A 24,161-nucleotide genomic window follows, 5' to 3' on the forward strand; every position below is an offset into this window, starting at 1 on the left:
CTGCTTCCTAGATAAGAATATAAACTGAAAAAATCTGCGAAAGGAAGCATTGCATTGTAGAAGAGACAGAGACCAGACGAGTGAGTAATGGTGAACCCGGCCAACAAGCGAGACCTGATCCTCAACTTGCCAAGACCCGCTTCATGACCGCTTCTACCTTGAATCATCGAAAAACTCAGAGCATTAAGAGAGGAGAATTATTCCCACAGATGAGAGATAAGGTATCGCACAAGGAAGTGGAAAGTATATTCGGGTAATCTATGAGGTAATTCAAGGCAGCAAAGGAGCTTGTATATGTCATATGTCACAACAGATTTCGCTCCGAGATGAACCTCCAAGTCGGCACCAGATTCACGCATGACAGAGAACATTTGACCAAGAATTGAGCAGCATCAATCATCTTTCAATCTCTTGAGGAGCTTTGAAACCCAGCCTCTGACCCGGCGCTTTAAAGTGTAGCCCAAAAAAATGCCAGCAACAAGGGAAATTGCACAGAACTTCGAGCAAGTCCACAAGGATACCACCCCCCTGCAGCGAGACATACAAAGGGAAAGCAAATGCAATCACGGACTTATTCCCATTATATCGTGTAGCAAAAAGACTAGACTCGGATGCATTACCAAAGAACTGGTTCGCACATGTTCAACAACTACTCCTAGAAAGAGTATCGACATAGTTCAACATATAGCAGGTGTAGTTGACATCAGAAAACATTCTTTATCTTGAAGCGAATATCGGACGAAGTGAAACTTAGACAAACGGCAAGGCAACCAAAGCCAAAAGGGTATGAGTATATGCTTGCTTATACACTAGAACTTCGAAACGCAAAGAATCACAATGATGCGTAATTACCCCAAAAAGTTAAAAATTGATTCTTTCAAAAAGACTGAATCAGCTAAAACCATGACGGAATTGGGCATTATGCAAACAAGTTATTCAAAGGAAGCAAACTAAAACCGGAAGCCCAATTCACCAACTATCTTGCAATTTTGCTGGACAGGATCAGCCAAAACAAAGTCTACATTGGCCATGATTCAGAAAGCAAGTTGAGCTGAAGGGACAATCCACCATGTTGTGATTACGAAATTGCATCCTCAAGTAACAATCTCTCCCAACCAACCGACCGATTCTCGCTTCCACAGACGAACCGAAGCCAAGCTAGGTCCTTCCGCCAATATCGAAACCTAGCCCTACTTCGTCGCCCAAACGAGCTTCGCTACTTCAAAAAGCATCAAAACCACACGCGCAAAGTGCACCCAATAGAAACGACGCCGGCCACGAAGGGCGAGAATTACCGAGGATTCCTGGTGAACAGAACAGGCGGATGCTCCGGAGCAGACAGAGCAACCCCGACTCCGGGAGCTCTTCCTTCTCCCCCGAAATGCGCACTTCCAGACGAAGACGGCGAAGGCGAGGTGCTCAACTTCACGTCCTTCGCGATGTCGCGCACAGCCTTCCGTATGCTTTCCATGTCGCTCGAGATCTTCGCATGAACCCTCGCTGGTCGCTCGATGAATCCGATGGAGCCCCCCAAACTGCCGAGGGCATTTGCAACGGATTAGGGTTTTAGGGTTTTGGACGCTCGACATCGGCCGATTGAGTATGAGAAATTACGAAATACCCTGCCGGAGGGGGGCAAATTCGTCCTAAAATTTCCATTCCCCCCGCATTGAAGTCGTCCGCAAGAGGGGGGAAGAATTAAGAAAGAAATTAGCTTGAAAGAGATTGACTACTCGAAGAAGTCACGATTGCTCCAAATAGAATTCACAATTTTCTTATGATTCTCCATCAAATTCAATTTAGGGTTTACGTTCCCCTAGTTTGGGAATTTAGAGAATAATTGTGCCATTCACGAGACTCCGCGGGAGAATTGATCGGAAGGGAATGAAAAGTTGGGAACAAAATTACCCTTGCCCCGATGGTTGGAAATGGCCTTCGGATCCCCTAACATTGCTTATGGGCCGTCCAAATAAAAAATGGATGACCCGGATTGATTCACGCTACTTTTTTAAAATTTTAAAATTTCTCATCAAAAAATTTTCCTCTTTTTAAAAAATGATGTGGATGAATCCGGACTGTCCATTTTGAAATGAACGATCCGAATCCCTCAATGTCATTCCTACCTTTATGGTAGGGGATCTGGATTCAAATGGAAATGGGGCACCCCAGCTCTTACGGGCTTTATAAGACAGCCAAACTTTTATCATCTGTGATTTGGAGCCTCAATTCGAGCACGACGCCTCTTGCGCTTCGAAAGGACTCTTGCGAAAAGAAGCATCGCGCCTAAACTGGAGATATTTTGGCTGAAGCCCATGATTTTGTATCGAAATCTTTGTAACTGTTTTCTCTCCATCAACACCGTTTCCAGGGATCAATACAAATTCGGATGACGGTATCAATCCTGTCTGCAAATGTCCGGCCGGCTCAGACACTTCTTCAGTTCTTTGAGTTCATCAAAATGAATTCTAAACCGAATGAATCAATGATGCGGACACTTGCAAGAATACAATGTGTCAGGCTTTCTTATGCTGTGCATAGCTAAGAATCTATTTCTTCAAAGAATGCTAGACTTCCCTTGAAGATCACAGTTGTTCTTTCCAGCTCCTGCAATTCTCAACACATTCCGGGGTCGACGCGCCTTTAGTACGCTCTATATGCTCATGAGGCCGACGAGAGCAGAACACGAAATCGAGCACAAGAACCGCCTTCACTACCCGCCATACAAAAGCAAAAAGCTTCACTAATTCTGCTTGAACAAATTATCTTAGCCCCTAAAATTTCGCTAGCCGATCAAGATAGGTTATCGATACCGACTTTTTCGGCAATTTTACAGCAAAGGATTGATCATCTAATTCCTTGGCTCAAGGGAATTGGAAAGTGGACCCGACGCCAGCGCCTGTCGTATCTCCCTGTGGCGGATTGATGGCGATCCACAACAATGATATGGTGATCGCTATGAGGCCGGACCAGACGAACACGATTGTCGGCGTCTTCCCTCTCCTCCCCATCAAGCCCTTGGCAAAAGGATACAAATGAGCCAACACCCAGAAGCTGAAGAAAGCTCCTCCGATGAACTTGCTCCACTGGGGGACCGTGCTGTATATTGTCTTGGAGAACGCGAAAAGGATGGCTATAATGTTGACCATCGCGATGACGATCGGCGGGATCATCAGGGAAGTCCACTTCACCAGATAAAGATCCGCGAAGATGTCGTCCTCGTCCTCTGCGGCGGATTTGGATGTCAAAGTGAACGAGATTTCGATCCCTGCTATGACTTTCAGGAGGCCTTGGACCACCGCGTACAAGTGGGCGCTCGTCCCAGAGATGAGCCAGAACTGTTCGTTCCTCCACCACTCTTCGAGCGCGACACCGGACCATTTCACCTCTAGGATGGCGAGGCCCATCAGGCATAGCGTAATGATGAGCAAGTAGATTAAGAAGGTCACATTTAAAGTCTGCACGATGAAGCTCCCGGAGAAAAGGGACAGAGCGGGGAGGAAGCAATAGACGATCAAGAATATAGATGTGAATGGATAGACGCCGACGTTGATGTACGATAGGCGCTGGAGGAACTTGAGCTTTCGAGAGGCTAAAAGAGCATTGTTCCGCGAGAAGAAAATCTCCACCGAACCCGTGGCCCACCTGAGCACCTGATGGAGTCGATCGGTTAGGTTGATCGGAGCCGATCCACGGAACGCATCGCGCTTAGTCACACAGTAGATTGAGCGCCATCCACGATTGTGCATGCGATATCCCGTCACAACATCCTCGGTGACTGATCCATAAATCCAGCCGACCCGATCACCCCATTCAGTTTTGTCTTCATACCTGTTTGATCATGGGAAACCATTTCAGTTTACACGTCCTAATACTCTGCCAGCAGTAACATTGAATTTGAGCTGAAATTTCCAGCCGACATTTTTCGCTAGGAGTACTCATTTTGAGAACAATTGGGTACACGAGCAGAAGATAAGGGACATACCAACAAGATATTACCGACACGGCTTCAGCGACGGTGGCAGCATCGAGTGGATCGCGTGGGGTGCGGAGAGCTCCAGGAGGCCTTCCATATTGCACAGAAGGATGATCGGCCAGTGGGCGTGCTTGGTACTCGGAAACTGGTATAGACTCGGCCAGGATTGTGGAATTTCCAAATCGCTTGGGCAGTAAATTCACGTCCAGGTCGGGGTCGAAGTCGGTGGCGTTTAAGGCTTGGGTCTCAGAGTCAGTCCTAGTTTGCACTTTCTTTGAATGTGGAGGATCAAAGCCATATAAAGCGAACCGCCTGAACATACACCCGGTGCCGACATAAAACGGCCCCTGATATGACACAGTAATAGTGATGAACTAAATGAGCTGCAGAAATTCTCTTATTTCCTGGAATGAAAATTCTTGGTTGTGATTGGAGGTAAACGTAATATACCTGCACGCCATCCAGGGCACGCATGTTGCTGTCAAAAAACACGGTGTTACGGTTCGCATATCTATCAGAAGGATCGATGCCTTCGAATCTTTGCGGGAATTGAATGTAGCAGATGTCTTCGCCGCCTTTATCCAACATGAAGCACATTCCTTCGCGAATAGCTGTGCAGTTGTAGAAGTAGTGATCGCAATCGAGATTGAGAATAAACGGGCCATTGGATAATACTGCCGATGCTCGTACCAGGGCATTCATGGCCCCTGCTTTCTTGTTGTGGTCATAGCCCGGACGCTTCTCTCGCGATACATAAACGAACATGGGGAGTCGGGTGTCCACATCTGTGAAGTCGATGAGCTTATCCTCGGCATTCCCAATCAGCGGATCGGGGCTGGGTGGCTTCAACATCACCTTCTCATTTTTGTCAAAGAAACACAAGTTTGTTGGCTCAACAACGGAGGAACGAAAATTACGGTATGACATCTGATAGATGAACATGAAAATGAAGATGTGGTCTAGAATATACCTGAAGAATTCCTGCGTGATCACCTTTGGCATGTTCAGCTGACGAGACGGCCCATGTACCAGGCCAGTGAGTTCCATCGGCCATCCATGTTGCTTTCTGCACCTTGATCGGCTCCAGCGGATCACCTCCGCTCTCTCTCATGTGCTTCAGCATCCGCATCTCCTCCCTGGCGTGGAACGCGTCCGATCTCCTCCTGATTGATTCAGGAAGTGCGTTGATCCTCACCTTAAATTCATCGTATTCCCTCTTCATCTTCCTCCTGTCTTTGACGAAATCCGATCGGCTCTTGTTCTTGGTGGGGTCGGACTTGATACTGAAGTAGCTCTCAGGATTCCTAGGCTCGATTTTGTGTTTCCGGCAGAAAGGGACCCACAAATCGGCAAAGCTTGCAGCCTCAGCCATTGCCTCGAACGTGAGAAGGGCACCGCCGTCGTCCGAAATATAGCAGGCTATCTTTTCCACCGGGTAGTCGGCGGCTAGGATAGAGAGGACTGTGTTGGCTGTGACAAGTGGAGGCTCTTTTTCGGGGTCCGCTGTAGAGACAAACAAGTCAACACCAGGAAGATCGGAGCGGCCTGTGGGATTGGACGGCGACGGCAGGTCAAACTTGTCGTGGAGGGCCTGAAGGTCCGTGGAGCGGTTGATTGGGCAAAGCTTAGGGATCTGATCGAGGATCCAGGAAAACGCAAACCAGATCTCGCACACTACCGACATGAGCCACAACCAGACCGCATCCTCATTGGGATGCGTTATTCGCCAGTGCAGGAAGAAACCAAGCACCACGAATCGGATCAAGATCAGCAACCTGGTCATAGAGGTCACAATTATCTGATAATGAACTGTGATCATTGAACAACATGTGCAAAACGGTGATTGCGATGATTGCCATGATTATTAGATCTCTAACCTGTATGGGCTGATGATGCCATTAGATATGGGCAATCTCCGGCTGAGGGGCTTCCATGGCTTGTCCATAGAGTCCATCATGCCTGCGGGCATCCCCTGTTCGCCGTCCTCCCCGTACATCTCGTCGTCAGGCCAGAACGCACTGCCATAGCCGTAAGTGCCTTGAGTTTCGAACAGCCACCTGTTGTGGTCGAACTCGCCAGTTTGGTTCCTCTTCATCATGGTCATGTTGTTCGTGGGCCTCTTGTCCGGGGGTGGCAATTGCAGCGCCCCGCTCAAGAAATCTGGCACGTCGTCGTCGTAATCTGCTGATTTGTATGGCTCCTTGCACCCGGGACACAGACCGGTGTCTTTCTGAGCATCCAAATAGCAGTCTCTACAGATTTTGAACCTGAACATCAAAGCTCGTGTTTTTCAGCTTAAGCTAAAGAAGAAACCACTCATATTTTATGATAACATATCCAGGAGCTGACTCATTTTACAGAATCAGACCTTCCGACGAGTCTTCCTTGTCAAATTATCAACTGGGTCTTCCTTAGATACAAGTTAGAACTCCAAAGATGGTCTTGCAATTCATAACATCTTATATTTTGTGTCACATTGGCACTAAAGCCTCAAGGAAACATACGATCGAGTCATTCTAGGTTGAAAGGGAGGACGGCGCACCTGCATTCGCATGGAATGACGTCGACGCCGCGCTCATCCTTCATGATCTTGCCGTCACAAGCAGGCATCGAGCAAGAGGAGCCCTTGGCCCCGGCCATCTGGGGATGGCTCACCTCGGACTCGATCACCTTGTCCATCAGGTGCGCGCGGGTCACGCTGTTGAATCCCCCCGTGAAGAGGGAGTTCGAGACGTACTGCTCCTCGGCCTTCACGGCCACGGACGAGTCCATCGGCTGGTTATCCGGGGTCGGCGGGATGTGCACGGTGTAGTTCATGTAGTCCCCCGACAGCTCCCCCGACATATCGAGGTCCTCCCTGGACAAGCTGACATACCTCCCGCTCGAGGTCCGCCTCGCGAACTTCACGGTCTGCCCGGTCGAACCGCCCCGAACACTGCCGCCCTGGGAATTGCTCGAGCCGGTGCTCCGGATCGCCTTCTTGGACGGCTGGTTCGTAAGAGATGCCATTGCCCAACGCCCTCAAACAAAACCTTACAAATTCTCGTCTAGCCTTCTGATCCTCCTACCACATAATCCGCATCAGAAACTCACCTTCAGATCATTGACCAACACACCAAGAACTCATCATCAAGGCCTGAGTTTCATGAATCCGCGACATTGGAAAGATCAAGAAGCCTATCTTTATGAAGAACTTGCCAATGAAGAGCAGATTCTAGGGTCATTTTCCTTGTTTGGAAAGCTTGAATGTGGAGGAACTTGCAACAATGATTGAACGTGAAAGATTTCGTGTGAGAAAATGGGTTGCACGTAAAGAAACAGAGACAAAAAGGAGGAGAAAAAAAAAAATGAAATCAAGAATGAAAATAGTGATGAAGGGGTGGGATTGGATGCAATTTGCAGGAGACTGAGTCAGAGGATGTCTGTTGATGGGGTGTCTGTTCCAGCGATTTTGTAGGAGAGCGCTGCGGAGGATATCTTTGCAGAAAGGCAATATGCTTCTCACGACGAGCGTTTATATTTCCTTTCGAGTTATTTCGGTTGTTTACGTCGGGTTTGTTTTATGTAGGGGTGATCGGTTCTCAATTCAGTTCAATCCCATCCTAAAATCAGGAATCGGGTCAGGAGGACAGGTTTTCGGGAGATCCAATTATTTGATTGGTCGCTTTTTTTTTTTTTTTTTGTGATTTGTTTTACGCAGGGATGATAAGTTCCTCGTCCGGTCCAGTCCGGTCCCACCCTAGAAATGGGAAACGGACCTGGAGGATCAGCTCCCCATTTCAAGGGACCGGTCCTCAGACGGTCCAATTATTGAACCAGTCACATTTTTTTTTCAGTGATTTGTCATTAATTTTTTTGGATCAATGATGTATTCATCGGATCACCTCTCATGGATCCCGATCGCCTAACATTGGGATGTCCATGACATGCGTGACATTACTCAAATTAGGCTATCCAAATGAAAATGGACGACCTAATTTGAGCCAAGTTTGGGATTCAAAATTTTTCAAACCCCAAAAGAATTCTCGCCCATATTTTTTCCCTCCCATTCAACACATGACGTGGCTCAAATCAAGCCATCTATTTTCATTTGGACTGCCTGATTTGAGTAATGTCATGCATATTACGGAAATCTCAATGTTATGCGATCCAAATCCACCTCTCATTAGTTGTTATTTGTTATCGCTAAACTAAAAGTTGTACTAAGCATCCTAAGCATCTTGGGTTTATATTTAGATTTACATTTAGGAATTTTTTTGGGGGGAGACCTAGAACCGGACCGAGCGCAGCCGATTCCAATTTTATGGAACCGGGAACTGGACCGGAGCCCCCGAGACCGGACTCGACGGACCAATTCTATCCGGTTTGGATGATTTCCGATTCGGTCAGTCAGTTGTGCTCAACTCTAGTTTTATGTGGATTTGGTTCCAACTTGTTTCTATAAATACAGGTTTGATTGTTTTAGGAAGTGAAATCAAATTTTGGAAGCAAGAGAGAGGATCTAGTTTAGATTTAAATAAGGTAAGAAGTTTATGGCAGAACACAAGAGTTACATTGAGCAGTTATGATCCGGTTAGGATACCGAATCAAACGAGATTTCATGACCGTCACGTCGAAATTTTACATTGGAAGATGCGGGCAGGCTTCCTGGACGAATGACAATGTGCGAGAAAACTTGACCCGGCCCGATCATATGTTCTATGGTCGGCGGACTCGGACAAACACTCCTAAGGCCGTTCGGCCCCGTCCAATGATCACCGCTTATGTATACAATTAAGCTGGAAACTTGGTCTGAGGCCTAAGTGAAATTTGGGTCGAGATTCGAACGGTTGTTACCTAATTCTCGCGTAAACAAAATGGAAATTCATTGATATAGAAAATCCTAGCCATCGGTGATGTAACACGAAGGCAGCAAATTGATCATCACAACAGAAATTTGGTCCTCGAGATATAGACGGAATGAATAGCCTCGCGTCCTAGCACTCGGTCTCTTTGGTCCGAAATCCGTAGCTCTCCGTCCGTGTATGTCGCCTTTTCCAATCAACCTCGACCGTTTCGAAATCTAGTAAGCCGCGGGATGTGATTCGTTCTTCGTTAGTACGAAAGGCAGGGAAAAAGCCGTCTCCATTGGAAAGCCACGGCGCTGAAGCCACGATCCCTATGGCACTTACCAACTCACTCATAGAATTTCGATCGGTCCAATTCCAATAAGACGTGCATTTAACTTACCCTTCCTATCGAATCGAGAGGTGCTTGTCAATGTTGTCATTGGATACTCTATATTGGCGCTTGTCAAAATAACATTTTTTTTCTATCTGCTTTACACTGATCTAACTCGATTTCTTCTTGTTCTTCCAGCTCTGGTACTAACTTTAGTCTTGTCTGCGGCGTTTCTCCTAACCCGTTCCGGCAAATAGGGTTCTACACACTCCGCCGTGTATCGGTTCAGATCGAACCCCGTATATTGATTCAAGGTTCGTCCATATCACTCTGTCTGATATCTCGTTGTTGTAGGCAAATCAAGTCACATGCAAACGGTCGTCCCTCCCAACTACCTATAACATATTTTTCATCGTTTGTGTCGTTCTTTCTTATTGATCATCGATTTAGGGATGGAAAGCAGCTTTATGTTGGAGTTTTGTTCAAGAGGAATTTAATCGATGACAAAGTATTTTAAGATTGAGACGGGTTCTATGACAATTCCAAGAGTTTCAATAGATCGCGAGGAGCAAGTATGCTTCCACAAAATTTAATCAATCATGGAGTCCGATAGCATAAAAAGTTTTGTCGGAAGTTAATCGGCGACAAAGTGCAATGAAATTAAAATATAAAGCCACGCAATTTAAACGATGATGAAGATCCGAAAGCTATAACTAAGATAATAGATATTTGTTGTTTGTTCGAGGAGTTTACAAAGAGCGCGACATGGCTATTTAAATTCTACAATCGACCATTACAAACAAATGTAACAAACAAAAGATACAGAGGGTTACTGAAAAACAAATAATTTTCTAATCCTATCAATGGTTACTTGAAGTTACATTATCGACAAGAAATTACTCCGCAGTCTTCTATTATCTAGCAACACTTATCTAAAAGAAGTTACAACAATATTAAAATAGCAGCAAAAGAAATAGCCAACCACCGGTAATCCACATGTCGATTGCTCAGTATCGATGTCGATGATTCCGATACAGGCTAGCAGGATCACCTTGAGGGGGTGAATAGGTCATTTTAAATAAACTTAACAAATAAGTGCGAAATTAAAAACTCAAGTTAAATATGATCAAGAGTGAGTGAAACAAAGTAAATGTGACCAATGTTATGATAATACTCAATGGTTCATAAAGCTTCTATCAAGTGTTAAGTGTGTGAGCAACAATATAGAGGACTTTGCAAACAAAGCTTATTGTGGTTCGATTTAGATTAAGGTTACATTCATTCTCTCATGCTGATAGCCTAATGGCTGGATTCCACTAGTTAATCAATAAGATATTATAGTAGTGAGTATTGCTATTACTCAAGCACTTCTCCTTGAAATAAGTGTTGCTTATATACAAGCTGATAGACCTCACTATCTCACACTTAATCACAAACTATTGTTTTGTCAACACTTCTAAAAAAATTAGAAATATAAGCTTTCGAAAGTCAACATATAAAAATGTGAAGCTCTCTTGCATTTTGAAAATTTTGAACTCTCAATCTTTTCTCTTTGGCATATTGGTCTTCTTTTATACTTCCCGGAGTCTAAAACTTCTCGTTGGACTTTCTTCATGAAGGATCAATCTCCAAGCTAGCTATTGGACAATTGATAAAACGATTTGAATAGCAGTTCATGTTGAATGATAAGATATCCCAAGAGACTTGATCCTCCATACAAACAAACCTCGGTTTCCATAAGTAGAGGACTTCAAAGATGAAAAGATCCTTGTGTGATTGTCAATCGATCAAGATATCTCACGTTATTGAAGATACTATGGAGATAATCTCATAATAGACATCAAATCAAGATCTTCTAAGGATGGAATCCAGATCAGATTATGAACTGTGTAGTAACAAAATCAAGTATCTCAAAAAGATGATTGTGTTGAGAATTTTGTGTCAGGTTCAATAAGAGTTCTGTTAATATTCATCCTTCGCAGTACTCTGGTGATGTCTAGCTTTTCCCTTGCCAATATCCACTTTGTAGCTATGCTGATATTCACACTGTAACTTATGCTCATATTAGCTTCTGACTTCCAAGACAATATCAATTGTTATTCCCAACACAAAATGGATCATGCAGACATAAGGCCATGATACTTCCAAGTCAATGTGAACTTCCCATTCGATTAGACTTGTTTAGGTAGTTCTTTTAGCCATAAAGATTCCTTTCAATGTGAATATTGCCCGAAACAAAATACGTCCTATTACTTAAGATCAATGTAGAAAATGGACAGTTTTGTCAACTTCAAAATACATTAGGAGGTTTTCTCAACAACTTCGTTGATCAACTTCAATTTTTTTGTCAATAACTTTCACATTGTGTGTCGCCTATGACTTTTTTTTTTTTTTTAAAACTTGTTGCCTATGACTTCACCGACAAGTTAGTTATCGATAATTTTGTTTATAATCGATCAAATCTATTGTCATCAACTAAGTTTATCACTTGCCAATAATAATCAAATTTGGTCATTTTTTGGTGTAAATAAGTTTAATCCTATACAGTACCGTTCTTGTACATATTGTGTATTGATATACTATAACTGTAGGATACTCTATTCTAGGATACTCTATTCTCTCGAATTAGAAAATTTGATAAATACTTGTAAATGTTAGAACATTGTCCGTGAAAGAAAACAACAAATGACTTCTTCTTTCCGGACCTTCCGGTAACTGTTAGTAACTAATAGCACTTTTAATAAATCACAAACTTCTTATAAATTGTAAAGTACCAATTTCTGTACTAACTCATCACCACTTTGAATTCACTAACTCTTACATGAAATTACCGACGTAAATTAGAGTGATTTGCTTATTTTTATCGGATTAAATTACCAACTAAGAACTCTTATTCGAATTAATTGCCAACATAAATTACCAAACGCCATGCTCCAAGGTGACTCTCACTGGCTAAATTATTCCACGATCGCAATTATGCGGGCTCCATATGGGTCAAGAAGGGATTCGGTGAGTGAATATGTGAAATAGAAAATCTGATTAAGCAAATTAAAAGTTCATAAACTTTGTTAAAAATAAAACATAAAAATAAAGGGAAGAAAGGTAGAATTCTTTTCAATTTTGCAACGGATGTCATGCAAGCTCGTTTAACATCCAATGATACAATACTAATAGTATAGGATACGTCATGATATCCATACCTGTAATTCACCAATCTCACTCTGTTTGTTTCATGGAAAATGAAGGATTTTGAAAAAAAAAATTCAAAATTTATCACTTGAAATAATTATTTAATAGAAAATATTTTAATTATCAACGATAATCTACATCTAAAATTTTTGCGGATGATAAAAATAATTTTCATTTACTAATTATTTTAAGCGATATAACCGATCATTTTTTCAGAAATGTTTTTCAAATTTTTTGCGAAATAACCGGCGCCGACAAAAATTAATGAATATTTGAAGACGGGGGTCTAATCAGAGGGTATAAATTTCTCCCCGAGCATCCCGTCCCCATATACTTTGCTTTGCCTTTCTACTCACGCCTTGCTTGGACTTGATGACATGGAATTAAGCTACGGCCAATGCTTAGGAACATCATCTCGGCACACCTCGAGCTCAGGGAGCCGGTCCCGATTAGGCTGAAATCCGATCGGAACATGTAACCAACTTTAAGAGTTTCGGTTTTTCTTAAGTTAGGGTTAAGTGGATCCGGAGAGATCGAAACTTCCCTTCGCCTTCCTCGCCGCACGTATCCACAACTTGTCACCCACAAATTAGAGACGAGATCGAATGAATCGGGGGTTGGAGATAAAGATAGCTATGTCATTGCCAGGGGAAAATAAGTTATCAGACTCTCTTCTCTGCTCCTTATTCCTCTTTCTTCTTAGCTACATGAACATCATTCATCCTTTGACGAACATAGTGCCGAGTCGGATTCGTATCTCCATAAGTGCTAAACTATGTGGTTTCACACCCTCATGGATCCTTGGAAAGAAAAGGAAGAAAAATGAAGCAGACTTTGTTCATGATCCACGGCATATAGATAGATAGAGTCGATTGGCAAGGCGAAATCACCGTCTAGATTGGATGATCTAGGGTATGCTGCCCGGTGGCGAGCATTTCCGGATGATGATGTACGAGACCTGCGATATCAAATTGATCCAGCCGTGTCGAGGGTTGTATGCTACTCGCGTATTGAGAGCTTCGTCGTCGGTTTCGGGTTCTCTTGTGTTTGTTTGGACGGGGTTCATACTAATCGATTTGTCCAATGGGACAGCAAACTAGAAAAGCTATACCGAAATAGTTCACCTCTGAGTTGATAAGGTCAGATGCGCTCAATGCTCAATTTTCCATCGTGGAGGGCCCCCTTTTTTTGTGCGTGTGGGTTGGGTTGCGAATGAAAGACCGGAGCGTAGGAGTCGTAAGTCAATTGGGAGTTGGTTAACCATCCACCTCCTTTTGCCTTTTTTTCTTTTTAAAATGCTTTCAGAGCATTGGTATTTTTACATGGAAGCAAGTCTTTCGACTAATTCATTACTACCTTAATCGTCTAGATTATCGGCTCTCGCAAATCGGCTCCTTTCGACGTAAGAGTATTGCGGTAACATCCTACGGGGATACCCGATCCGGTCGATTGATTTCGACTTTAAATTTTCCTTTTTTTTTAATGCGGTCCTCAAACTTCGATTCTAAGCTATCAACTCCTTAACCCCCACAGACTTTTGTCGGTGGCAATTGGTCGTCTGCGTTTGTATTAACAAACACATCGGCTATAATTTGCTGGAATCGAGGACCGAGGGACATGATCGGGGAGTCGAGCACTCAAATTAGATGCTTGAGGGATCACGTTTAAAGCAGTGAGAGCTGCCACTGTCAAAAGCTTTAGGCAGCAGCCCAAAAATCCCACCCAAAGAATCGCGTGACCCTCGTGCGATTATCGAACCCTTTCCCCATCCGGTTGCAAGTTTCCCGAGAGGTTACAGTTTTCTAACACGTGGAACACGAATAAGACAGCATTGATTGATTGACACCATGATGAAAGAAACCAAATTCAAGTTGCATACTCTTCGTGGAACACGCCCCACTTACTTGCGACTTTCCCCCGAAAGTGACACCAGATCCAAATGTATGAATAGTTACAGAACTGTGTGTTGTGTTTGAGTGCGGCGGGGGCTTGTCCCATGTCATGGTCCGACATTTATTATTTCAGGATGGCATGGAAGTGAACTCTGCAATATCGGGAGAAACACGAGGAATGTAAGATGAGAAAAGTATAAAAAAAAAAATATCCTAAAACATTTTGTGTTGGTGTAAATTCAGTTCTAAACTTTTTACTTATGTTAATTTAATTTTGAACCTTTCGTATTTGTGTCATGAGTTCATCCGACCAATTTTAGCTGGAAATCTCCGACATGGACACCGCCTGTTTTACGTGGCGTGACCAGCATTAACATGGAAATTTTTAAATATATATTCCTTTTTTAAAAATAAATTTTTAATATATATATTTTTATTTCTTTTTGGCCGCCGAGGGTCCACAAGCCCTTGCCAGCCACCATCGCTCATTTTTTTTAAATTCAAAAAATCAGAAAATCATAGAAAATTAAAAAGAAAATTGGAAAAATTCATAAAAAAATTCTAAAAATTTTCAAAAAAAAAAATCAGAAGAATTCTCAAAAATCACAAAAAATGAAAAATGACTACATTCTATTGGTTTGACCCATTTTTGTTGATTTGTGGTTCCTAATACTTCTTCAAAATGGCGTTTTTGCCCCTCCGGATAATTTGTCCCAAATTTTTCCGAATCACCCCCAAACTTTAATGGCACATTCTCTAAGCATTTAGGCTTCAGTAGGGATGCCGTGTTGTGATTTGATATGATTTATATGCACGTCCCTCCTTCTTTGATTTGCGTACTTATTTTTACTGATTGTGATCAATAGGTTGGATACTCTCATTTGCATGAACTCCCAAATTCTAGAGCTTTCCTTATTCCAAGTCATCCGCATGAAAATCGTAATTAGGAAAATCATCCAACTTAGGTACTAAAAGGGCATCAATGGAAATATTGGCGTAACTAAGTCCCAAGACTTAATTTCTCTAGTTTCGTAGAACCGAACGGACTATCACAACCGCTTGATAGGGTTTCCAATCTACCCTTCTAAAAAAGATTGATAACTACTCCATTGGCATGTATACCTTGCACATGTCACCCGACTACATTAAGGTCGAACTCGATTTAAAAAATCCTCATGCTACGATTTGGTATGAGCCTGGAGGGAGGGCCCATGCCGAAGCCCATCCACTTCTCAAAAAATTGGGCTTGGCAATCCATTAACCCCCGCTGGACCTTTATTGTCCGAGGTCGGGTCGTGGCAGAAAGGCAAGATGTGGATGTGCAAAAAGTTAGAGAATGGTCTTTGTAAATTAACCCTTCAAGCTTTGACTTAATCTACCATTATTAACAAAGAAGACTCCGGAGATTTGCGACTCATTCCTAATTCATCATCACCAATCATTAACAGATCAATGTGCTTTATCAAGAAAAAATTTGTATTGCACTCCATATCAGCAAGAACAAACAGTCCTCCCTCGTGCTTCCCAACATAGTGTTTGAATTATCATTTTTCCGTCAACTCTCAATGGCTAACTCTGGCCAATTGCATGCCTTCTGTTCTTTTAATTTTGTTTGTTCCTCCTGTTATTTGAAAATGTGAGGGCAGGCTTTACGAAGCTGAGTGGGCAAGTTACAATCATGGTTCAGGATGAGACCTTGGAGACATCCTTGGTGGACCTGTTGTACTTCATGTGGCTCTTCACGAGCTGGCCGGCTGCGAGAGCCGACATCAGAGAGAGCTCTCCTGCGAGGACCGAGCCGGCCACAACGGTGGCCAAGAGCCTTGAGTTCGACCCCGGCGCTTCCCTGTTGGCCCCCTTCACTCCGAGCAGATTCAGACATGCCGATTGCGAGGCAAGCTGAGTCCCACCTCCAACTGTTCCCACCTGAAACAAAATATGGCAATTTTTCACGTCAGAAACAAATTCAACATCCATCAACTAAGAATTCCGAGATTGTGGATTCTTGAACTGATCATTTTCTGTCAGAATTTACCTCTATCGATGGCATCGTGACAGAGACATGGAGATCCTTGCCATCGTTGACAGCTTCCATCATGGTTATGCAATGAGAGCTCTCGACATTCTGGGCTGGGTCTTGGCCTGTGGCAATGAAGATCGCCGAGACGATGTTGCTGGCGTGGGCATTGAACCCTCCAAGGGCTCCAGCCATTGCGGAGCCGGTCAGGTTCTTGAGCATGTTGAGCTCCACCAGTGCCTCCACACTGGTCTTGAGCACCTTCCTCACCACATCGCCCTTGATCACGGCCTCACACACGACCGACTTACCCCTTCCCTCAATCCAGTTCACGGCTGCAGGCTTCTTGTCCGAGCAAAAGTTTCCGGAGATACCGATGACATCCATGTCAGGGTAGTCGTTCTGCAGGAAATCCATGACGTTTTGGACTCCCTTCGAGACCATGTTCATCCCCATCGCGTCACCGGTGCTGCACGAGAACCTTAGGTAGAGGTTTTTGCCTGCGATTGCGCACTTTATGGTCTGAAGCCGCGCGAATCTGCTAGAACTGCCACAAACAAATCGAATTGAACTTCAGAATTGCACACTAGCCGAGACACAACGCCGACTACAGATTGTAAGGAGCATACTTTGCGCTTCCAAGATTGAATTAGTAATCAGGGCTAATCAAGACCGAGACCAACCTGTTGAAAATGGAGGACAGGGCATCGAAATTCGCAGGGTTCTCCAGGTAAAACTTCAGCTCTGCAGCCCTCTTTGCCGATCCGAACCGCACGACCGGCGCCCTCGTCATGCCATCCCTGAAGACGACGCTGCTTGCACCGCCGCACATGGCGATCGCCTTGCAGCCCCTGTTGGTGCTTGCCACCAGGCACCCTTCAGTAGTGGCCATGGGGACCGAGTACTCCCGACCGTCGAGCACTAAAGGCCCCGCGATCCCCACGGGGATCTGCACGTACCCAACCGGCATCTCGCAGCACTGCCCGAGAATCGATTCGTAGTCGAACCCTTCCAGAGGCAATCCAACAAGCGACTTGCCGGTCGTCCTCTGCAGTGCCTCACGGCGGACCGCAGCGGCCCTCCTGCAGTCCCCGAGCTTTGACTCCAATGAGTATGAAGGCGTTTTCCCCGCCACTACCGAGGCGATCACCTCCTCGTCCTCTTCGGTCAGACCGATCGGCTCATCCCATTTCTCGGTCTCAACAGGCTTCGCCTTTGGAGCAGCGGGCTTCACCGGGTCGAAATCCAACTTGGGGGTCTCGCAATCAAGGGCTTGGCCGCAGGGGGCATTCCGGGCGCACCCCTCGGAGACGACGGAGACCACCCTCTCTTCCTCGCAGTCATCGGCCCAGAGGTCGGACGGGGGGCGGAAGAGGAGGGATTGGAAGAACTCGACGCCGAAGAAGCCGAGGAGGTAGACGGAGGAGGCGGCGAAGGCGACGAGGGCGGCGAGCTCGGGGGCGGAGAGGACGTGGAGCGGGGAGAAGGAGCGGATCTTCTCGCGCCAGCGGGAGAGGAGGTAGTAGAGGACGGTGAAGAAGACGAAGATGACGGAGGCGTTAACAAAGTAAAGGGAGGGGGGGACTCTGAGCGACGGGTCTTCGTCGACGTAATACGTGAGTGGCGAAGGTGGGTGTTTGGAGTTGGGGTTGCCGGAGTCCGCGGCCGCAACGGGCTTCGATGGCCGCCGGCGAACGTCCATTGTAGAGAGAGAGGGAGAGATGGGATTGGCTGGACTTGTGAGGTTGTTCTTGGGTTGGGTTGGTTGGGGGGGTGAAGGGTGTTTGGGTTGAGAATGCTCTTTCTAATTTATAAGGAGGGAGGCGGATGCGGATGGGACTGAGGAGTCAAATGAATGAAAGCGTGAGGGAAAGTGCGACTCTTTGTCGTCTTGTTTTAGCTTCGGTGACGTTTCTGTTCTGGTCCGACTTCTGATTCTGACCACGTTTTGATTCATCTTTTGTTAAATTTGTCTCTGCTTCCGTTCCGCGTCAGGTAGCGGCAGTCCGCTGCTGCGATCCTCGACCCGGTGATACCTGGAGGATACGCGCAGAGGACGACGACTCAGTTAAAATTCCAAAACTAGAAAAAGACGAGCGTTCACTCCACTTAGATAGCGGCGTGCCAAATTGGCTATTCTTGGGGTAAAAACACGGAGGACACCTTGACTCGATTTTGGTGCGGGTCGATTTCCCAATGCGAGGTCCGACCAAGTTCGCGGCTTCCGTTTTGAGCATCAGCGCCGTACATGAAGCCAAAATCCATGAGAGGCTAGTTACAAATGGAAGCCACGAGCTAACCTAGCCATAAGAGAGAAATTAAGAAGAAGGAAGCCTCACATTCGAAAAATTAATCCATAAACTAGAGTATGAGTTGACGAGTTTGTTCTGCCTCTTCTCTTTCGGGAGTAGATCGAAAAAAGAAGAAGCAATAGCACAATTCAAAAAGCAAAATTCAGCTGGTACGAAAAGGTTACGGCAAAATCAATAAGCTTAAAAATTATGAGCGCTATGAACGAGCCGACGAAAATTTCACCAAAACGTTCGACAAGGTTCAATCAATAAGCTTAAAAATTATGATCGCTACGAACGAGCCAACAAAAATTCCACCAAACGTTCGACAAGGTCCAATTAAACATCAGTATTAGTTAGTTTTCATGAATCAAAAAACCTAATCTTGATGACCTTTTTGATGCTGCAGATGATGGAAGGCCTATAGAGAGAAGCTCAAACATGATCAAGAATGGCAAATTCCTAGCTAATCCAAACACTACGTCCCCATTGTCTGAATTATTAAGCTATTGAAACAAGCAACTTCATGATGGATGTGCATTATCAAAAGGACGAACGTCCCATATAAAATTGATTAGATAATATATAAAATTGCAAAACCCTAATTTTACGAAGTCCGACGAACTTTCGCCCCTAGCTTAGATGGTCAAAACCATTTTCTAAAGTCAAAGTACAGGTAGGCTTTTTCCACAAATTTAGAATAAGAAAATGAAATGCCGTCGTGCATGCATTGGTGTGGCGTCATAAATCCAGACAATCACCTGTAGCAAAACATTCACGGTGAATGTCAATCGGACTCAACATGACCGTTGATCAGCTAGACCTTATAGCACGATCCTAATAATAGGGGTGAGCATCGATCCGGTCCCAACTCGGGGATCAACCGTTTTTCGATTCTAGGTGGGAACCGAATCGGAACAAGCCTCAAACCCCTAATAGGCTCTCCCACCTCCCTCTCGGTCAAGGCCCTCCTCGATGTTAATTGCCACCGTAATCATCTAAAATTCACCTTCATCGGGATTGGAGGGGCCTTGAAATTATTTGGGTTTTCCTTGTACTCGGGCATTCTCTCAACTCCAAGTGAGCTCTAAAGCTTTCTTTTTTCTGTTTGACACGGGTGTTCGGAGTTAAGTTTCTTGATAAGATTCCCTTTACATTAATGCTCTATCTTCTTATTAGAGTGCCTTAATATTGTTGGGTGGTCTTAGACCTCTTTCATCCCAAAAGTTAGTTTAAATGATAAGATTTTTTCTCACACTTATAAACCGACCACCAGCCTCTTCCACAATCAATATGAGATAACTCCAACAATCTCTCCCTCACACATCGGGCATTGGGTCCGAGCAGCAACAACCCATATCTCTCCCGTCTTCTTGTTGAGTCCATATTCCTTCGTAACCTGGTTCTGACACCATTGTGGATTGTTTGTTTGAATTATTTTTCTGAAATTGATATGATTCCTAACAAATGCCACATTAATAGCTTTTGCACTTACTCGTCTTGAATTGTAAAAAATTCAAAGCATGACACTTTTTGTTGTGGGGTTATGGTTATTTTTCCCACCGTGGGGCTATGAAGTGGTTCGTTGGTGTTTTTGGGAAGGACTTTGGATCAGCTTATATCATCCTCGGTGTCAAGGATGGCCCTAGATCAGAGCCATGGAGGGAAGGAGGTGGAACGTGATGATTGCATAGGCGGGATAACTGCTCTAAGGATGATAACTTGCATAGAACAAGACACTCTTACAATCTTGCATGAAATAGAAGGGAAAATAAAAATTTGTCCGCCGATTCTTAGACCCACTCGGGATTCAAACTTGTCGGCCTGTCCGGTTTAAGGACTAAGTGAGTCAGTTCTCGATTCTACAAACCTGGAACCAACCCTATCCAATCCGGTTCCAAGTTTTAGGGTGGGAACCGACCCACACTGGATTCGATTGCCCCTACCTAATAATATCAGGTACACTTGTACTTAGTTATAATACGTCGTAGTTGATGTCCTCTTCAATTTTCAGGTTGTTTCTTTTATGATTATTTAGATTCCATCAAACTTCGTCTCCATTCAAATGGGTGGCGAATATAAATCATACTAACCTCATATGTTGCTAATGAATCAATTGATCGATCAACAACGATGACGATGTGTACTGTCTAGTAACTATCCATATGAAACATAATACCAATATGTATACACAAATAAAGAGATATGTACACTAGAAGTCCTAAAACTTGTTGCGAAAGTGCAATTGAATCCTAAAACTTCATGCAATTGAATCCTAAAACTTGTTAAATTAGTGCAATCGAGTTCTTACGTTAACACCGTTAAATTGTTTAACAAAAAATGATGATGTGGCATTTTAAAATTAATTTCTCTCTCCTACGTGGCCTATTAGAATTTGAATACAAATAAAATGCTAAAATTAAATTTTAAAAACAAAAACTTTGAAAAAAAAAAGAAAAAAAAAAAAGAGGAAGAGAAAGAGCAGAGCAGCTGGGCAGCTAGGCCTCGTAGGTGAGGCAAGGCCGCCGCCGTCACCCGCCGCCAAAGGAGTCGGCAAAGGTTGTCGGCCTTGACCGAGGATGGCCGGCCATCGCCAGCCTTAGGCGAGACCTCACCGGCCCCACTTGAGGACCTCACCGGCCCCGGGTGAAGCCGCCGAGCGTCACCCACCCGACTTGCCTATATATGGGTTTCCTCAACCCAAAACTAGGCGACGTCGGCCTTCGCTTAGGGCTGGCTAGCCTCGCCACATGAGGGTCCAACTGTTTCGTCAGAGTCGGAGGCTAGAGGTGTGACCGATTTTGCTCCATCCTTTAGGAAGATTGATCAGTATGGTCTTGAGCTACGGCTTTATTATCGAAAGGTGTGTTGTAATCCGAATCGAACTCGAACATAAAGTTTGAGCTTTAGCTTGGCTTTGGATTGTATAGCTCGATTGAATTATCTTATTTTGGGTAAAGTCCAACAAGTCGATGGGGTTCATCACCTGTTTCGTACTCCAAAAATAATCAAATCAAGCTTGAGTAATCATTGGGTTTGAGCAGCCCGACCGGGGCTAGCGTTGACCAATTCCGGGTTGAGGAAACCCAAATCTAGGCGAGCGATGCTTGCCGGCCTAGGCCGAGGCCGGCGAGATCTCGTCCAAGGCGGGCAAGGGCCGGTTGCCCGCTCCTCTAGTGATGGGCGGCAACGATGGCGGCGGTCTAGCCTCACCGGCGAGGCCTAGCCGCTTCGCTCTTCCTCTTCCCTCTTTTTTTTCAAAGTTTTTGCTTTTTAAAATTAAATTTTAGTATTTTATTTTTTTTTAAATTAATTTATATAGGATTTGAAAAAAAATAATAAAAAATACCATGTAGTAGTAATTTTAACATGTTACATCAGCATTTTCTGTTAGACAAGTTGACGATATTTACGGAAGAACTTGATTGTACCTATTTGACAAGTTTTAGGACTTGATTATCACTTTTGAAAAGTTTTAGGACTCAATTATACTTTTGCGACAAGTTTTGGGACTTCTAGTGCACATATATCCTCACAAATAAATAAGCGATTCAGCTTGTAATCAAACGTAGTCTTGAGATCAGTCTATATCCCCATTAGGTCTTTGGATGCGCACATCAATGCCCATTGACTCCGCTCATCTTCGGACAACTCCATTAGTAATGGATGGTTCATTGTAATATTAACTGGTGCATTAAAGTCACAAATGCACGCTATGTAAGTAGAGCGAGTAGCCAAATGTTGACCAAATGCGTGTGCGAATGAAATAAGCGATTGGTCACCAACCCAATGCAAAAAAGTCCGCAGTGGCTGGCGCCAAATTCACTGCACTAAAGAAATAAATGATGGCACAATGTACTTTAGCTTGAAGCATCCACGAAACTCAACGTACAATATCGAGATAGAATTGTTCTGAACTCCATCTCAGCAAGGGGAAAAAAGATACGAGATGTGTTATAACGTTCTTAACTCGCCTATTTTAGTTTCAAAACTTTTCGAGTGATAACTTAGATGTCTTTGGCGACAGAAGATAAGACAGCTCGGGAATCTTGGCAAACAACAAAACGATTATCAACCCATTTCCTCTTTCCAAAGAAACTCTTATGTAAAACCGATGTAGGTACATCGGGCTCTATTAATCAACTTGCAAGCTCAACTCAAACTTCGTAGGCTAATCCACCTAAATCCTTACGTTTGGAAGGAGAAAGACTATCGGCTACAATATGATTCGATGGGTCCAAGTTTGAAGGTGTTGATTCTACGTGCTAGTTGTCGACTCTCAAGAATAGTTGTCGTTGACTACCTAGATATCGACACACAAGATTGTTATCGACTCCAAGACTACTATTCAACTACCTAGCAAGCAAAGGCTTTTCTGGTCGATTTCCATCGTTTTGTTGATCTTTAAAGATGTCTATTGGGTTGCCCCAGGCTAGTGAATGAATTTAGAGTCTAAGTTTAATTGCTTTGCATTTTGTCAAATAAATGTAGTCATAGTTTTATGAGTCTTAACTGTGTTGTAGTTCTTAAGAGTCAAAGTTCAAATCTCTAGATGCTTTAGTGCATTTTCTAGTTTTTAGAACTTTATTGTGCTTTCTAGTTCTTATGTCTTTAATGTTTAGGTAGTTTCCGTGTCTTTAATGCTTAGTATATTCCCTATGTGATAGTCCCTTTATAAGTCGACTTGAGCATCAATAATAAATGAGACTTTCTTTTGTTGAGTGAATATCTTTCCCAGTTCCTTTATCCTTGGCAAGTTGATTATCCATTAGTGTTGGACCAAGAAACCACTTACCCTCAGTGGATGGCTTGACATTTGGGCTCTCATAATGAGCTTCTCCTATCCCGAAATCTTTTATCCTTAGCGGGCAGTTTGGCCTTTTAAGTCTTGATAATGAACTTCATCAATCCCGAATCTTTATCCTCAGTCTTAGCTAATGGTATCTTCTTTAGGCTTTGGTGGTGATCAGATCTATCTTACATCCCCATTCATCCATTGACATCAATTTCATACAGTCTAATCTATCTTTGATTCCTTCCTTTTATCACTCTAAACATATTTCCCCCATCCGGCACCCGCATCAAAAACCTCTTCACGCTTTATACAGTCTTCTTCGTCATCATCCTAAACCGCCGTCTGTTCCATTTGCGAAGAAACGATGCAGATCTTTGTGAAAATCCTAATGGGGAAGACCATTACTAACGAGGTCAGGTCGAGCAATAACATCGACAACTTCGAATCCGACATTGCCGAGCCGAGAGCAACACTATTTGCCTGCCTTGAGACAGTTGAAGACGACGGCAGCACAGGGTTAGGATTTGCTTCATGGCCCTAATTTAGGGCCAATTTGTCAGTTTCGTGAAAAATACGAAGGCCATCGGCATCATTTTTAACTAATTAAATGTCTCCGGGGAGCCATGTCAACCAAATAAATTGATCCAGATAAAGAAAGCCACCATAGTTTGAAATAGTCTGTTTTTTTTTTTTTTTGTTAACGAAGTAAGCGAAAGTTATGGCACTTGTAATTCATTTTCTTCTCGACAAGTATACACAAGATGTCGACCCATCAAACATTGATCGAATTCACAAAGGGTCGAAAAAAAATGAACTGAATGTGTCTCTCTTCCTCCTCGAATGA

General features: G+C 43.9%; 3 protein-coding genes across 3 annotated transcripts; all 3 read right to left on the bottom strand.

Moving 5' to 3' along the window:
* Nucleotides 1-185: 185 nt before the first annotated feature.
* LOC115747529 lies at nucleotides 186-1,537 on the bottom strand. The gene is made up of 2 exons (XM_030683724.2): nucleotides 1,296-1,537; nucleotides 186-528 (listed from the first exon to the last, which is right to left on the bottom strand). The coding sequence occupies exons 1-2, from the start codon at nucleotides 1,469-1,471 to the stop codon at nucleotides 393-395; spliced, it is 312 nt and encodes a 103-aa protein (XP_030539584.1). The 5' UTR covers nucleotides 1,472-1,537; the 3' UTR covers nucleotides 186-392.
* Nucleotides 1,538-2,587: 1,050 nt separating this feature from the next.
* On the bottom strand, nucleotides 2,588-7,231 carry LOC115747452 (cellulose synthase-like protein D4). Its single transcript, XM_030683634.2, has 6 exons — nucleotides 6,516-7,231; nucleotides 5,851-6,240; nucleotides 4,944-5,748; nucleotides 4,424-4,828; nucleotides 3,983-4,320; nucleotides 2,588-3,828 (listed from the first exon to the last, which is right to left on the bottom strand). The coding sequence occupies exons 1-6, from the start codon at nucleotides 6,980-6,982 to the stop codon at nucleotides 2,862-2,864; spliced, it is 3,372 nt and encodes a 1,123-aa protein (XP_030539494.1). The 5' UTR covers nucleotides 6,983-7,231; the 3' UTR covers nucleotides 2,588-2,861.
* An 8,636-nt stretch (nucleotides 7,232-15,867) lies between these two features.
* LOC115747454 (3-hydroxy-3-methylglutaryl-coenzyme A reductase 1-like) lies at nucleotides 15,868-19,588 on the bottom strand. Its single transcript, XM_030683636.2, has 4 exons — nucleotides 19,532-19,588; nucleotides 16,915-18,035; nucleotides 16,250-16,778; nucleotides 15,868-16,140 (listed from the first exon to the last, which is right to left on the bottom strand). Exons 1-4 carry the CDS (start codon nucleotides 19,586-19,588, stop codon nucleotides 15,898-15,900), a joined length of 1,950 nt encoding a protein of 649 aa, XP_030539496.2. The 3' UTR covers nucleotides 15,868-15,897.
* Between the last annotated feature and the right edge of the window lie 4,573 nt (nucleotides 19,589-24,161).

This window comes from Rhodamnia argentea, chromosome 5 (genome assembly GCF_020921035.1).
Source record: "Rhodamnia argentea isolate NSW1041297 chromosome 5, ASM2092103v1, whole genome shotgun sequence".
Taxonomy (NCBI): domain Eukaryota; kingdom Viridiplantae; phylum Streptophyta; class Magnoliopsida; order Myrtales; family Myrtaceae; genus Rhodamnia; species Rhodamnia argentea.